Source organism: Bufo bufo, chromosome 5, assembly GCF_905171765.1.
Source record: "Bufo bufo chromosome 5, aBufBuf1.1, whole genome shotgun sequence".
In the NCBI taxonomy this organism is placed as follows: Eukaryota; Metazoa; Chordata; class Amphibia; order Anura; family Bufonidae; genus Bufo; species Bufo bufo.
Genome location: NC_053393.1, coordinates 119,094,886 through 119,108,467, shown reverse-complemented (window position 1 = coordinate 119,108,467; position 13,582 = coordinate 119,094,886). Strand labels below are relative to the sequence as shown.

Below are 13,582 nucleotides of genomic sequence, written 5' to 3'. Positions count from 1 at the left end.
AGCCATGCAAAGGCTTAATAGGATTGCAGAAGTCCATACATTATATTTTCAAACTGGGATGTAGGACTTTCCATAGATGCCATTGTTGATTAAAGGCCCGTGATTTCCCCCCAATAATATTCCAGGACCCTTTCAAAAATGTAGTTCTGTGATGCCATAGACATAAGTTCGCCTAATGTGGGAAACTTGGAGGACTTCCATCTCCTAGCAATGAGTAACTTAGCTGAATGGAAAATATGGCACAGGATAGTTCTGAAATTAGATGGAAATGTGTTCCCGCCGACCCAAAGGACAGCAAGTTCGAAGCATGCTGAAATGCATGCCAAAAATGTATGCAACTGTATGACACCCTTTTGGGATAGGTTTGGTCCATAGAAAGCTATGGGTGTTTTACTGTATTCATTTTTACATAAAACTGGTATGACAGGCACTGAAGATTTATCGTTACTACAAGAAATTAGTGGAATCTTAAAATGAAACATTTTCCAGTTCACTTCTGATACTGGGTGATATGGCCTGAATAGAAGATGAAAATAAAAGCTCACATATAATTAACATACAGTTGGTAAGCAGCATGGATTTGTACACTTGGGTAGAAGTTAATACATTGTTAAATATGTGTCATCTTGAATCTCAGCTTATTAGGAGAGAATAAGAGATGCTTCATCCTATAATGCAAGCCAAGTCACAGTGTTTAATGAGGTATAATGAAATGTTAACTTATATGCTACAAAATGATATTCCAGATTTTTTTGAGAAATCTAAGAGCCCTCAAAATATAATGTTATTATAAAAAAAGTAAGCTTTGTTAATAACATTAATAAATTTCATGCATTTTTGAAACTGGAAATGATAATTTAGTGCAAATGTCATGACCAGATTGACATCTCAGGGGCCATGTACCGGTATATATTTTATTAATTTGTTTTGTATTTGGTATTGTTTTATTATTATAATTTTTTTTTTTGGGGGGGGGGGGGGGGGGGTCTTTTTTTGCCAGGATCTTATATGGGTCTCATACTATCATATGTAAAATACTGGTTGGCAGCCTATGCTAAAAGATTATCTGAAATGAACTGTAACTGTAGAAAGTTGTATTAAAGCAGGATTTTGAGAGAAAATGTCCAATTGTTATAAAATATTTTGTTAAAAAAATACAAAAAGACTTATTTAAGGTACAACAAAAAAATTCCCTAAATTAAATCGTGATCTGTCTACATGAGTGAGTGTTCATCAATTGCAATTTATGTGTGACTGGTAATGAGCATTGACCTGATCATAATAAATCCAGATTTGTCTTAGAAACTTTTTTTTATTACCATAGGCTTAGACTACTAATTCTTGTTGTACGTTGTATCAGCTACATTTTCTGGACTTGAATAAAAGGGTAAGGACTTGAATAAAAAGGCTAAGGAAGAAGAAAAAAACAATTTGGATAAATAGAAATGTAAATGGAGCTATAAATGACAAAATGAAAGCATTTAAATCACTAAAACAGGAAGGTAGCGAGGAGGCACTAAAAAATATTAGGAAAAAATAGAATATGTAAAAGACAAAAGCAGTCAAACTGGAGACAGAGAAATTCATTGCCAAAGAGAGTAAAACTAACCGTAAAATGTTCTTCAGTTATATAAATGGTAAAAAATGTAAACCTGACAGTGTTGGCTCTTTACAGACTGATGAGAGAAGAGCTCTAGAGAATGATGAGGAGAAAGCAAAGCTATTAATTTTTTTTTTATCCACTGTATTCACTGAGCAAAATAAACTGTCAGAAGAAATGCAGTATGTAAAAGTAAACTTCTCATTAAAAGTGCCCCGTCCTACCCAGGAAGAAGTACAGCGGCGTCTTAAAAAGATTAAAATAGACTAATCAAAAGGTCCAGATGGACATACACCCCCGTATCCTAAGAGAATTAAGTAATGTCATAGACAGACCCTTATTTTTGACATTTAAAGAATCTATGTTGACAGGGAGCGTTCTACAGGATTGGCACTTAGCAAATATGGTGCCAATATTAAAAAAAGGGTCAAAAACAGAACCCGGAAACTATACGCCAGTAAGTCTAACATCTGTCATTGGTAAACTGCTTGAAGGTTTTTTAAGATATGTTATCCTGGAATATCTCAATCAAAATAAGTGTATAACACCATACCAGCACAGCTTCATGAGGGATCGGTTATGTCAAACTAACTTAATCAGTTTCTAAGGTAAGCTCTAGACATGAGTAAATGGATGTCATATATCTTGAGTTCTCCGTTAATAAATATGAGAATTCTTGGACTGGGAGAAAATGTTTGTATGTGGGTAAGTAACTGGTTCAGTGATAGAAAACAGAGGGTGGTTATTAATGGTACACACTCAGATTGGGTCACTGTCACTAGTGGGGTACCTCAGGGGTCAGTATTGGGCATATTGTCTTCAATATTTTTATTAATGATTTTTCAGAAGGCTTGCACTGTAATATATATAATTTTTGCAGATGACACTAAACTGTGTAAAGTAATTAACACGGAAGAAGACAGTATATTGCTACAGAGGGATCTGGATAGATTGAAGGCTTGGGCAGAAAAGTGGCAGATGAAGTTTAACACTGACAAATGTAAAGTTATGCACATCGGAAGGAAAAATGCAAGTCACCCGTACATACTAAATGTAAGATTTTCAAAATGTATTTAGTTTAGAAGATGACTGATGTAATAACTGTGTATATACATCAGGGGTCAGTACAGAGATCTCTCCCATCATCTATTTATTCCCAGGACTGTGACTGTGAGGAGGGGACATCCTCTCTGTATAAAGCAAAGAAGGTTTCTACACAAACATAGAAGAGGATTGTTTCTGGTCATTTCTGGATTATACTAATATTACAGGTTATAGTTACTACATTTCTGGAGATGGGTCATTGATCCAGGGAGTTATTCTGGTTGCCTGATTGCAGTCGGGTAGGAATTTTTTTCCCCTATAGTGAGGAAAATTGGCTTCTACCTCACAGAGGTTTTTTGTCTTCCTCTGGATCAACTTGCAGGATAACAGGCTGAACTGGGTGGACAGATGTCTTTTTTCATCCTTACGAACTATGTTCATGTGTTACTATGAATCGATAAAGGATTGCTTTGAATAGATTTTCAGCAGTAAACTAACATGTAGCAGTCAGGCTACCCTAGCCCTGTGACTTGTTGTCACCTCTCCTCCTGGCTCTAAACACTCAGAGCACATGCCCCATCAGCCCCAGCTGCATCCCTGGTAGAACGGATCATCCTGAACTGTGTAACGCCACAAAAGCAGTATTGTCTCTTTCAGTAGCCTTTGTAAATGTTTCTGCATAGCATCTGATTCAACCTCTATGTACCAGAATGGAGAGCCAATCTGTAAAAGCATCTACCATTCTAGCAGATTTAGCATATCCATCTATTACACTGATGGCCATTCATTTGAATGTCTGCCCTATAATGCTACATGGATGTCTAGATTTGGCTTCCTACTAGCAATAACAAATGAACCTGAGAGGTTAGAGAAGCTCAATCATATAGCTGAAGCAGACAATCATATTAAAATGGATTATCTTCGTGGGAAAACCCCTTGGAATAAGGTGAAATGATTGGTTTCCAGTAGGGCTGCACGATAAATCGAAAAAATAATCGAATCGCGATAATCGGCAAATGCGATATGGCGATTTGGCCGACCCGAAAATGCCGCGATTATATATGAAGGGGCCCCGCGCACATAACTGGCTTTGTGTGTAAAGTATTTTACTAGTGTGTGAAACAATCTCTCTCCTATTGATAACAGGTCCAGCCTCTGTACTCACTTTCACGATGAATGCACTACAGTGAGCGGGCCAGCCGGCGCGTGACTGACGTCACTTAGTAACGCTCCTGCTTCCTGAAGTGGGAGGAGCGTTACTAAGTGACGTCAATCACGCGCCGGCCACCTCGCTGCCGCTCACTGTAGTGCATTCATAGTGACAGTGAGTACAGAGGCGGCTATGTTATCAATAGGAGAGAGATTGTTTTACACACTAGTAAAATACTTTACACACAAAGCCAGTTATGTGCGCAGTTTAGGACCCATGAGGGGACACATAGGGCCATGAGGGGGACCAGCATAAGATGCTATATGTCTTATGCTGCCCCCCCTCATGGCCCTATGTGTCATAGCACACATCCCCTATAACAGCGCCATCCACAGATCCCCCATAACAGCGCCATCCACAGATCCCCCCCCATAACAGCGTCCTCCACAGATCCCCCATAACAGCGTCCTCCACAGATCCCCATAACAGCGTCCTCCACAGATCCCCCATAACAGCGTCCTCCATAGATCCCCCATAACAGCGTCCTCCACAGATCCCTCATAACAGCGTCCTCCACAGATCCCTCATTACAGCGCCCTCCACAGATCCCCCATAACAGCGCCCTCCACAGATCCCCCATAACAGCACCCTCCACAGATCCCCCATAACAGCGCCCTCCACAGATCCCCCATAACAGCGCCCTCCACAAATCCCCCACAACACAGCGTCATCCACAGATCCCCCACAACACAGCATCATCCACAGATCCCCCACAACACAGCGTCATCCACAGATCCCCACAACACAGCGTCATCCACAGATCCCCCATAACAGCTCCCTCCACAGATCCCCCATAACAGCGTCCTCCACAGATCCCCCACAACACAGCGTCATCCACAGATCCCCCACAACAGTGCCATCCACAGATCCCCCACAACAGTGCCATCCACAGATCCCCCACAACAGTGCCATCCACAGATCCCCCATAACAGTGCATCATCCACAGATCCCCCATAACAGTGCCATCCACAGATCCCCTATAACTATATAGGAAAATCCAAGCAAATAGACCTCTAGCACAATTCCCTTAAAATATATTGCATCGCATATCGTTATCGCAATTTTTAGGGCCCTAATCGCAATCGCACAAAATTCCCATATCGTGCAGCCCTAGTTTCCAGTAAGTGGTAATTTTCAAACTGTACAAGCAAGGTCAATAAGTAGCCCGAAACAATTCTGATTTTCACACATTTTGCCTAAACTTTCACATATAAGTGTCTTATCCCATGATCCTGAGCTGTTTTACATTGTAAGGAACTAGTGTGGTGAGGAAAATTACAGCAATTTCTATCGCAGCAGCAACTTGGCCAGGTGAGAGTTCGGCTTGCACACAAGCTAATTACTGTATCAGAATAATTTTCTCATGGCCACACATTCTGTTATGAATATGTCACGATGGAGCGGAGGACAAGGAAGAGGAGAAGACTGAGCAGGAGAAGAAGCAGCTGATGATGACACTGTATTGCTTGGGGATGCAGGCTAGTTGCCACGAAGGGGACCATGAGATGGAGGACATACTTTTCTTCTGACTCAGAATGCTGGCCAGTTTTATTTACCCACAGGATCAGGTGACACCACCTCATTGTTGCAACAGAGCCCTGGTACCTATGTTTGTGTGTGAACGCCAACTGCTTATTTTAATACTGTGCTTTTGTATGCTGGCCTTGTGGAGAAAAACCACAATGTGCGAGTTACTCAAACAGAGCTAGAGGCAGTCAAGCTTGGCTTAGGTCTGGCACGTTTTAAGCCTGAGAACACAGTATCAGCAGCATCACCAGTTCCCAAGTTGAACACAATAGAAACAGATCTGGCTCTGGCAGGTTTTTGCTGTACTTTGCCTCTGCTCTTTATTACCACCGTAGGCACCTCCCTCATCACCTGACGTAACCTCCATCCGGCTCCTATGTCTTGTCCAACACACAATCATCATCATAATCCTTCCCTCTCCACCACTTTTATCAGACTGCAATATGTCCTCGTGGGCTTCTTGACCCTCATCCTAATTCTCTGCTCTATATTTGCCCTGAGCACCACTGTAGCTACCAATTTCACTATCGCCACTGGACTTACAAGAGCTACTACTACCACTACTGGCTAGGTGGCTGGTGCTGCTACTACTGCTAATACCCACATTATGACTCTGGGATGATGAGGCATGGGTCTTTCATTTTACAAACTTCCATTTTTCAGACATTTTATTATAAGGCCTTTAAAAGAAAAGTCATATGTTTGGTGCACAGATTACTCAATGGCACTAGCAAAATTGCAAGTGTTTTTTTCTGTAATGTAAAGACAGAGGCCCAATTAAATGCCCTTCCCCTTCTACAAACACACTGCACACTGGTATTGACAATTGACTTTGGAAAGAATGTCTTTTTTGCTGTGTCTGCACTACACTGTATGATGCAGTAATGTGTTCACTAACATGGGAATAAGAAAGCAATTTTTAAAGCAAAATGCATTTGAACTACATGGTATTATGCAATAATGCATTCACTAACATGGGTATAACTCTGAATTTTTTTCAGTAAAATGCAAATGTAAAACTTTTTTGCAGTAAAAATAGAATGCATTCAATATCATTAGTATAAAAATTGCGGTATTGCAGTATTGCTTTTTCTGTAACTACCCATTATCTTTCAGTAATATGCAACACATTTAATAACATGGGTATAAAAATGGCTTTATTGCATTATTGCTTTTGCTGTAACTACCCGTTATCTTGCTGTACAATCCAATGCGTTTAATAACATGGGTATGTAAATGGCGTTATCTTGCAGTAATATGCAACACATTCAGTATAATAGTTTTTGGAAGAAAAAAATGCTTAATTGTTCAACGCAGAATGCTATTGCGGTGCTCGCAATAAGCCAATAAACTGTAGACTGTTTGTCTACTCATACACAGAAAAAAAATTGTTGCCTACAGCTGTACTGTATTAAATACACAGCTAGGTGACCAGTCCTTCACTCCCTTACTTTTTTTGTATGGTTTCCCTGATAAAATTTCCTACAATATACCCAAATATATCTTCTTATTCTCTCCCTATACTCTGTTTATAGTGTCCCTATCACACTACATTGGTGTCTTGTGTCTTTAATAGACACCCTTCCAGGTCACAAGCTGAAGACAGAATGGTGATTCTTCTGTCTCAGCATAAGGACCTGCCTGCTTACTGCTCCCTGATTGGCTGATTAGGCTGTCTCTCTGAGCCAATAGGGCAACCCCCCCCCCACACACACACACACATCTTCGAAGTGTCATGTGATCCTCCATCTTCTTCCTCTCTGATTGTTTTCCCCACCAATTTGAGAATTTTGGATTAATTCCGCATAAGAATTCTTGTGAAATTCGTAAAGAATACAATTTGTTTAGCCAATCAATTCACTTGTCTATAGTCTGTAGGTGAAAAAGGACAGTACATGGACTCCATCCATGTTTGTTTTACAGTCCGTATTAAAACTCGTCTGTGCTTCCGACTAGTCGCTTGTCTACCAGGGCCTAAATCTGAATAAATGCAGTATCTATTTCTGTGAAACTGCTATAACCAGGGTTAAAAAATACACCAAAGTAGTCTATAAAACCCCCATTAATATTTATATCATTTGTATTAAACCCTGAGCAGATGCTTAGGTTCAATCAAGTTAATAGACATTTTTTTGATTATTGTTAAACTCAAATTTAGCTCTTTGCCTTTTATTGTTAACTGCTCAATCTGAAATGTTTACATGCAACAAAAGTATCTGCAGATACCAACTACCTAATTTATAATTGATGTAAATGGGCATTATCATGTCAATTAAGCAGCTGTGTCCTCCACCTTCTCAGTAAACAGAATTGTGTTAGAAACAGAGTTTGCAGCTCCATCGTTTGATGCAGATAAAAAAATGAAATAAATTACCTAGCAAAACCAGGCTGTCCAACTGTTCTCTGGTGATATGGAGGCCATAGTCTGGTCCCTTCTTTTGACCTGTTGACTGCAGGAAATGGTCAATTTCGTCACGCACTGCTGCAAGTGCTTCTGGGTGCCTCACGAGGTAGTACAAGGCCCAGAATGTTGCCGGAATCGTGTTCCCCGCAGAGGCCCAAAGGAAGGCAAAATGATGTGCTGAGAGAAAATAAGTGAAAAGGAAGATTAATAGCATTTATTACACTGATTAGATTTGCAGTGTGCTAATTAAAAGATGTTAGGACACAGACCCAGCCAAGGATCAGTGAATGCTAATGAGGACCAATAGGTTTCTGAAGTATAATTTTCTGCTTAATGAGAATAGTTTAAAATGTAATGTCTGTGGGGGGGGGGGGGGGTAGTGAGGGGAGTATTTGCAGCACAGTTATAATCCCTTTCTCATTATCACCATTAAGTATCTTGTTTTACCATCTCAGCAAAAAAAAAAAAAAATCAATTATTATATACGGTTGTTTGAGAGTAAAACATTTTATCATTAGCCAATTAAAAAAGGCATAAAAATTCTTCAAGGTCGCAATGTAATTTTTTTATTTCAAAGGTCTACTGTAAATTATTTTTTCTAGTACACAGAGCCTTACCTGCTTTGTCATAGTCCCGGAGCACATCGTATTGTTCAAGGATATCTTTCCGGGCCTGGATAACCTCGGCCAGGTCAAGCCACTTGTCCATTTTTTTGGGCATGAAAAAATTTATCAGTTCTTCACGAATATTCTTGGTATCTCCTAGCAACGCAATTGGTATGTTTATAACAAGATAGGGGAACTTGGCATCAAACTTTGTAAATTTTTCTCTCATTTCACTAATAACTTTACGACCATCTGCAACAGGATCTTTTCCATAGAGTGTCATAAAACTGGCTTCGAACATGATCGAGCAGCAGAACTGGTACATTTTTTCTGTTTTCCAATCTGTTGCTTGTGAGAATTTCCATTTGAATACATGTTGGAGATTTATCATCATGCTGTCAGTAAGTTTGTCCAAAGGCTTACCCTGCAGGATTTTATATATTTTGAGCATACGATCATTGAGCTGTGGGAACCTTGCTTCTGACAAGCGTGGGTAGTTGAACGTCCTGGATGCCATTTCATTGGAAAACTCATGGAAGTCAAGCTTCTTGCCATGTCTAATGACATACTGGAACTGGGTTGGATCCATGATAAATGTAATATATCTGCCTATGTGAGAGAAAACAGATCACTGGCATCAGTTTCCTGACATTATTATCTAAATCAATAACAAATAAGCCTAATAACAGCTTGCCAAAACAAAAATTACAATTTCATTCAGCAAAAGCATTTGTAAAGATTAGTTGCCAAACTTTTCTAATAAATTCTAGAGATGTTGCCTCATTGTAAATATAATTTGTGCTATAATGTATTGGGAAACCTTGCAGTACTGCATAATCAATGAGAAAATGGCAAAATGCCATGATATTAAATAAATAATTAATTGATCTGCTGTATAACACAGGCCACTTTGCACAAAGTGTCCATACAATAGTGCCAGATATACTTTCCATAGAATAAAAACAGCCATAATGACTACATAAAACTCAACAAAGTTGTGCTCATATAATAAAGCCTAAAATTCAAGTACTCAAATAAATACATATAAAGATATAATAAAAATAATATAAAAAATAAATATATATAAAAGGTATATATAAATAATATATAATATAAAATACAAATAAATACATATAAAATCCACACATACAGTAGAAGTGCCCATATGATAGCACTGGAAGAAACCATATGCGTCTCCTAAAATAGAACAATTTGTAGAGCGTACGCATAAAAATCAACCAAGGCAAAATGTCATAGTATCAATCTAAGTGCAAACAGTAATTTCAGCCATATTGCATACTGATTAGTAGCAGTAGAATTATTGTACCAGCAGTGTCTGAGTCTGAGGTAAAGCTTGCGATAATTGTTTTGATTCTAAACAATGGGAGGACATGTATTAATGTGACTTAAAGGGATTCTCCAGAATTAATTGATGACCTGTCCTTAGGATAAGTCATAAATATCTGGTTAGTGAGTTGCCAACATCCCACACCCAGGCCAATCAGTTGTTCGTGAGTACATTTGCCACAGTTTTTTTTTTTTTTTAGCAAAAGATGGAACTATCGTTACGGAGGGCTTCAGAAAACCCACTGCAAAAAATTCCTTGTTGCATTTCAATAGTTTCTAGTTGTCTAGGTTGAAAAAAAAATCAATCCCTTATGGTCAGTTCATTCGATTGAGGAGAATAAACAGTGATGACAGTGTTTTTAATCAGCAAGCTTAGTGCTTGTGTTCTCGATTACCGGAGAGGACCTATCCAGAAAATATCTTGGATGTGGCATTACAAAAAGCACAGGGGTGGAGTCAATCGGTATTATTACAGGGTAGAAATAAAACCAAAAATAAAAACAAAAGTAGAGAAGAGACAGGCAGTAGTAAACCATTTGTCTTTTCCTTACAGCATAGCCCAACGGTAAAAGCGATTTTCTCAGCCATCTACAGTATAATAATTGGTATATTTTGCCACATGATGTTACTTTACTATCAATGACTAAGCCCATTATTACATTTAGAAGAAATCACTTATTAAGAGATACAGTATGTTAGTTCATAGTAGATATGAAAGACCTAAGACAACATGGTTTGATAGAATGATCCCCTAAGGTACTAATAAATGGGGACATTGCTCTTATTGCTTTTTATAACATATGCTCCAGAACCTGGTTTAGGAATATTGAATGGACAAAGACTTCATTAATTGCAGAACGGATTTAGTTGTTTATGTAATTTTTTGCAAAAGATATTATATTGGAAAAACTATCCATTGTTTATATGAAAGAATCTGTGAACATTTCCACTCGATCTCTGCAAAACATGGAGATACAAGGTTGATTGCGCATGTTAGAAGAGAGCATAATGCAGACCCGGCGGTACTTGGGTTTGTAGGCCCGCTAATGATGCAGCCACTCCTGGCAGGTGGCGATTGAGAAAGAGAATTGCTCCGTAGAGAAGCTAGATTAATTCTGAAAACAAATGAAGCAGGACCTTTGGGTTTTAACAATAAGGTGGATATGAGTAGGTTTTTGTAGGTAATTTTTATGTGATAGTGTTGTGTTTATGCTTGTTATATTCATCTGCTTTAGGGCGGCTCCTAATGAGGCAGAGGTGCACAGGTAGTTATACCAGGTATGCATCCATCTCATCAGGGAGGCTTGAGAAACTGTTGCATGCCAGCCTGTACCACATCCCATACCGCTGAATTTTTAGTGGACTAAATAAAGAGAAGACGTTTTATGGTGAGTGCTGCATACTTTGTTTCTTTTGCTGGACTGTATACTGTAAAATATAACTATATATACAGGTATATATAAATAAGATATAATATAAAATACAAATAAAAATATATAAAATCCACACATACAGTACAAGTGCCCATATGATAGAACTAGCACAAACCATATGCGTCTCCATAAAATAATACAAGTCGTAGAGCGTATGCATAAAAATCATCCAAGGTTCAAATGTCACAGTATCAATCTAAGTGCTAACAGTGATATCAGCTCTACTGTATCCTGAATAGCAGAAGCAGAATTATTGTACCAGCAGTGTCCGTAGCCTTGTCTGAGGTAAAGCATGTGATAATTGTTTGGATTCTAAACAATGGCAGGAAATGTATTAATGTAACTTAAAGGGGTTCGCCAGAATTAATTGATGACCTGTCCTTAGGATAAGTCATCAATATCTCGCCGATGAGTTGCCAACACCCCACACCTAGGCCGATCAGCTGTTCGGCAGTACAGTTGCCACTGGAAATAGGTGCTGGAACTACACAATTCCATCCATTGTTTAGTGGAAGTTGTTGGTTACCGCAGCACTGCTCCGATTGAATTAAATGGGAACAGTGTCCAATACATAATGGACGGGGCATTGGAGTTCCAGTGCTAGAACTGCTTGGTGAGGGATCTGATATCGGTGTTAAATCCTGGAGAACTGCTTAATGTTGTCAGTTTTAAATAAAAAAAATCAGTTTTGTACAAAAATGTGCAATTTCAATTTCACTCCACTTTTTGAAACAAGGCTGATAAACTTGCGTAAATTACAATGCAAATTTATGAGAGGTCATAGATTGCAAATATTTGATTTTCTGACATAAATGTACTAAATTTATTAACTTATTATTATTAAAGGGGTTTTCCGAGATTTTTATACTGATGACCTATCCTCAGGATAGAAAGCAAAAGAAGCGGCCGGCACACCTAAGTAGGTAAAGTGGTGGGTGCGCATCTCCAGGGGAAGTGGTGAGGTTCCCCTGACTGTTCGGCATATCCATATATTTTATTTTTATGGCTATCCTCAGGATAGGTAATCAGTATCTGATCGGTGTGGGTCTGATGCCTGGGATCCACTGCTGATCAACTCTTTGAGAAGGCACCTGTACTTCTGTGAGCGCTCCAGCCTTTCTTGCAGCTTGCCAAGCACATCACTGTACATAATATAGTAGCTGTGCTTGGTATCACAGGCCAGCCCCAGTCACTACAATGGGGCTGAGCTCCTTCTAGGCTAGGTGACCGACAAACATGATGTCACTGGCCTAGGCAAAGCTGAGAGAAGCCATTACTTTCTCAAACAGCTGATCGGTGGGGGTCCGGGGTCCAGAGAATAGGTTATCAGTATTAAAATCCCCGAAAACCCCTTTAAGGCCTCTTGCCAAATTTTTCTCATGCACACTTCTAATTAAGAGTACCCTATGATACACCAGTTTTATTAAATATCCCCAATATCTTTTGTAAAAAGACAGCAATATCCATCACCAGATGTCCTGTAATATAATGAGTAACCCGTAAATCAAAATTATGTGCCACAAAACTTCCTGGTCTCCAAGTCCACACAAGTAAAGACTTCAGAAGAAAAAAAATGCCTTGGAAAGACCTAAAACATAAACCTCAAACCATAGAGGGAATCCACCAGTAGGACTAGCATAGCCTTTCACTTAGCAATGCATTGCTTCATTCTGGAGAAGAGGTACTTTTAATCCATATGTATATGAGCAGTTAAGTGCACCGAGGGCAGACACAAGCCACTCTGTGCACCCTTGCTGCTCCTTCATCATTAACAGGTCCAGGCAAGATGGCTATCTAGGAACCTGGCCCTGACAATCAAGAAAGAGAGGGAGGGGCTGACAGAGGAAACAGGAGGATCACAGATGCACAGAGTAACTTGGGCCTGTGCTTGATGCCATGAATTGCTTATTTGCATATGGATTAAAAGTAATTTATCTCAAGAATGAAGCAAAGGAATGCTAAATGAAAGTTATCATTACATTCAGCGGCACTAGCCCTACAAGGCGTTGTGCCTAGTTTGACAGTGAACTTTCTGGTAATAAACTCCCCTTAAAGGGCATCTGTCAGCAGATGTGTACCTATTAGTGATAAGCGGAAGGGGCAATATTCGAATTTGTGATATTTTGCGAATATTTGGGCAAATATTCGCCATATATTTGCGAATTCATTATCTCCAGTCATTATTTTCTTGATTGCGGAAATCGGCAATTGAAACATTTGCGATAAAAAATAGCATTAAATAAAAATTTGCAATCAACACTACTCCTAAAGTCAAAGATATTGCAGCCTTCTTATTGGCCCACAATCTAGAAGCAGGGAGGGATCATGTGTACTGATTAAAAAAAAATCTCGAATATTCGAAATTACTAATATATATCACTATATTCTAAATATTAGCGAATTCTCGAAGTG

At 39.0% G+C, this 13,582-nt stretch overlaps 1 protein-coding gene across 1 annotated transcript in view; it reads right to left on the bottom strand.

Moving 5' to 3' along the window:
• Window positions 1-13,582, bottom strand: part of LOC121001040 (cytochrome P450 7B1) — a 303,677-nt gene that overhangs the window by 57,260 nt on the left and 232,835 nt on the right. The window contains exons 3-4 of the mRNA XM_040431923.1: window positions 8,403-8,999; window positions 7,756-7,962 (exon numbers count right to left, since the gene is read on the bottom strand). Coding sequence (XP_040287857.1) covers window positions 7,756-7,962; window positions 8,403-8,999 — 804 coding nt within the window. The remainder of the gene's footprint in view (window positions 1-7,755; window positions 7,963-8,402; window positions 9,000-13,582) is intronic.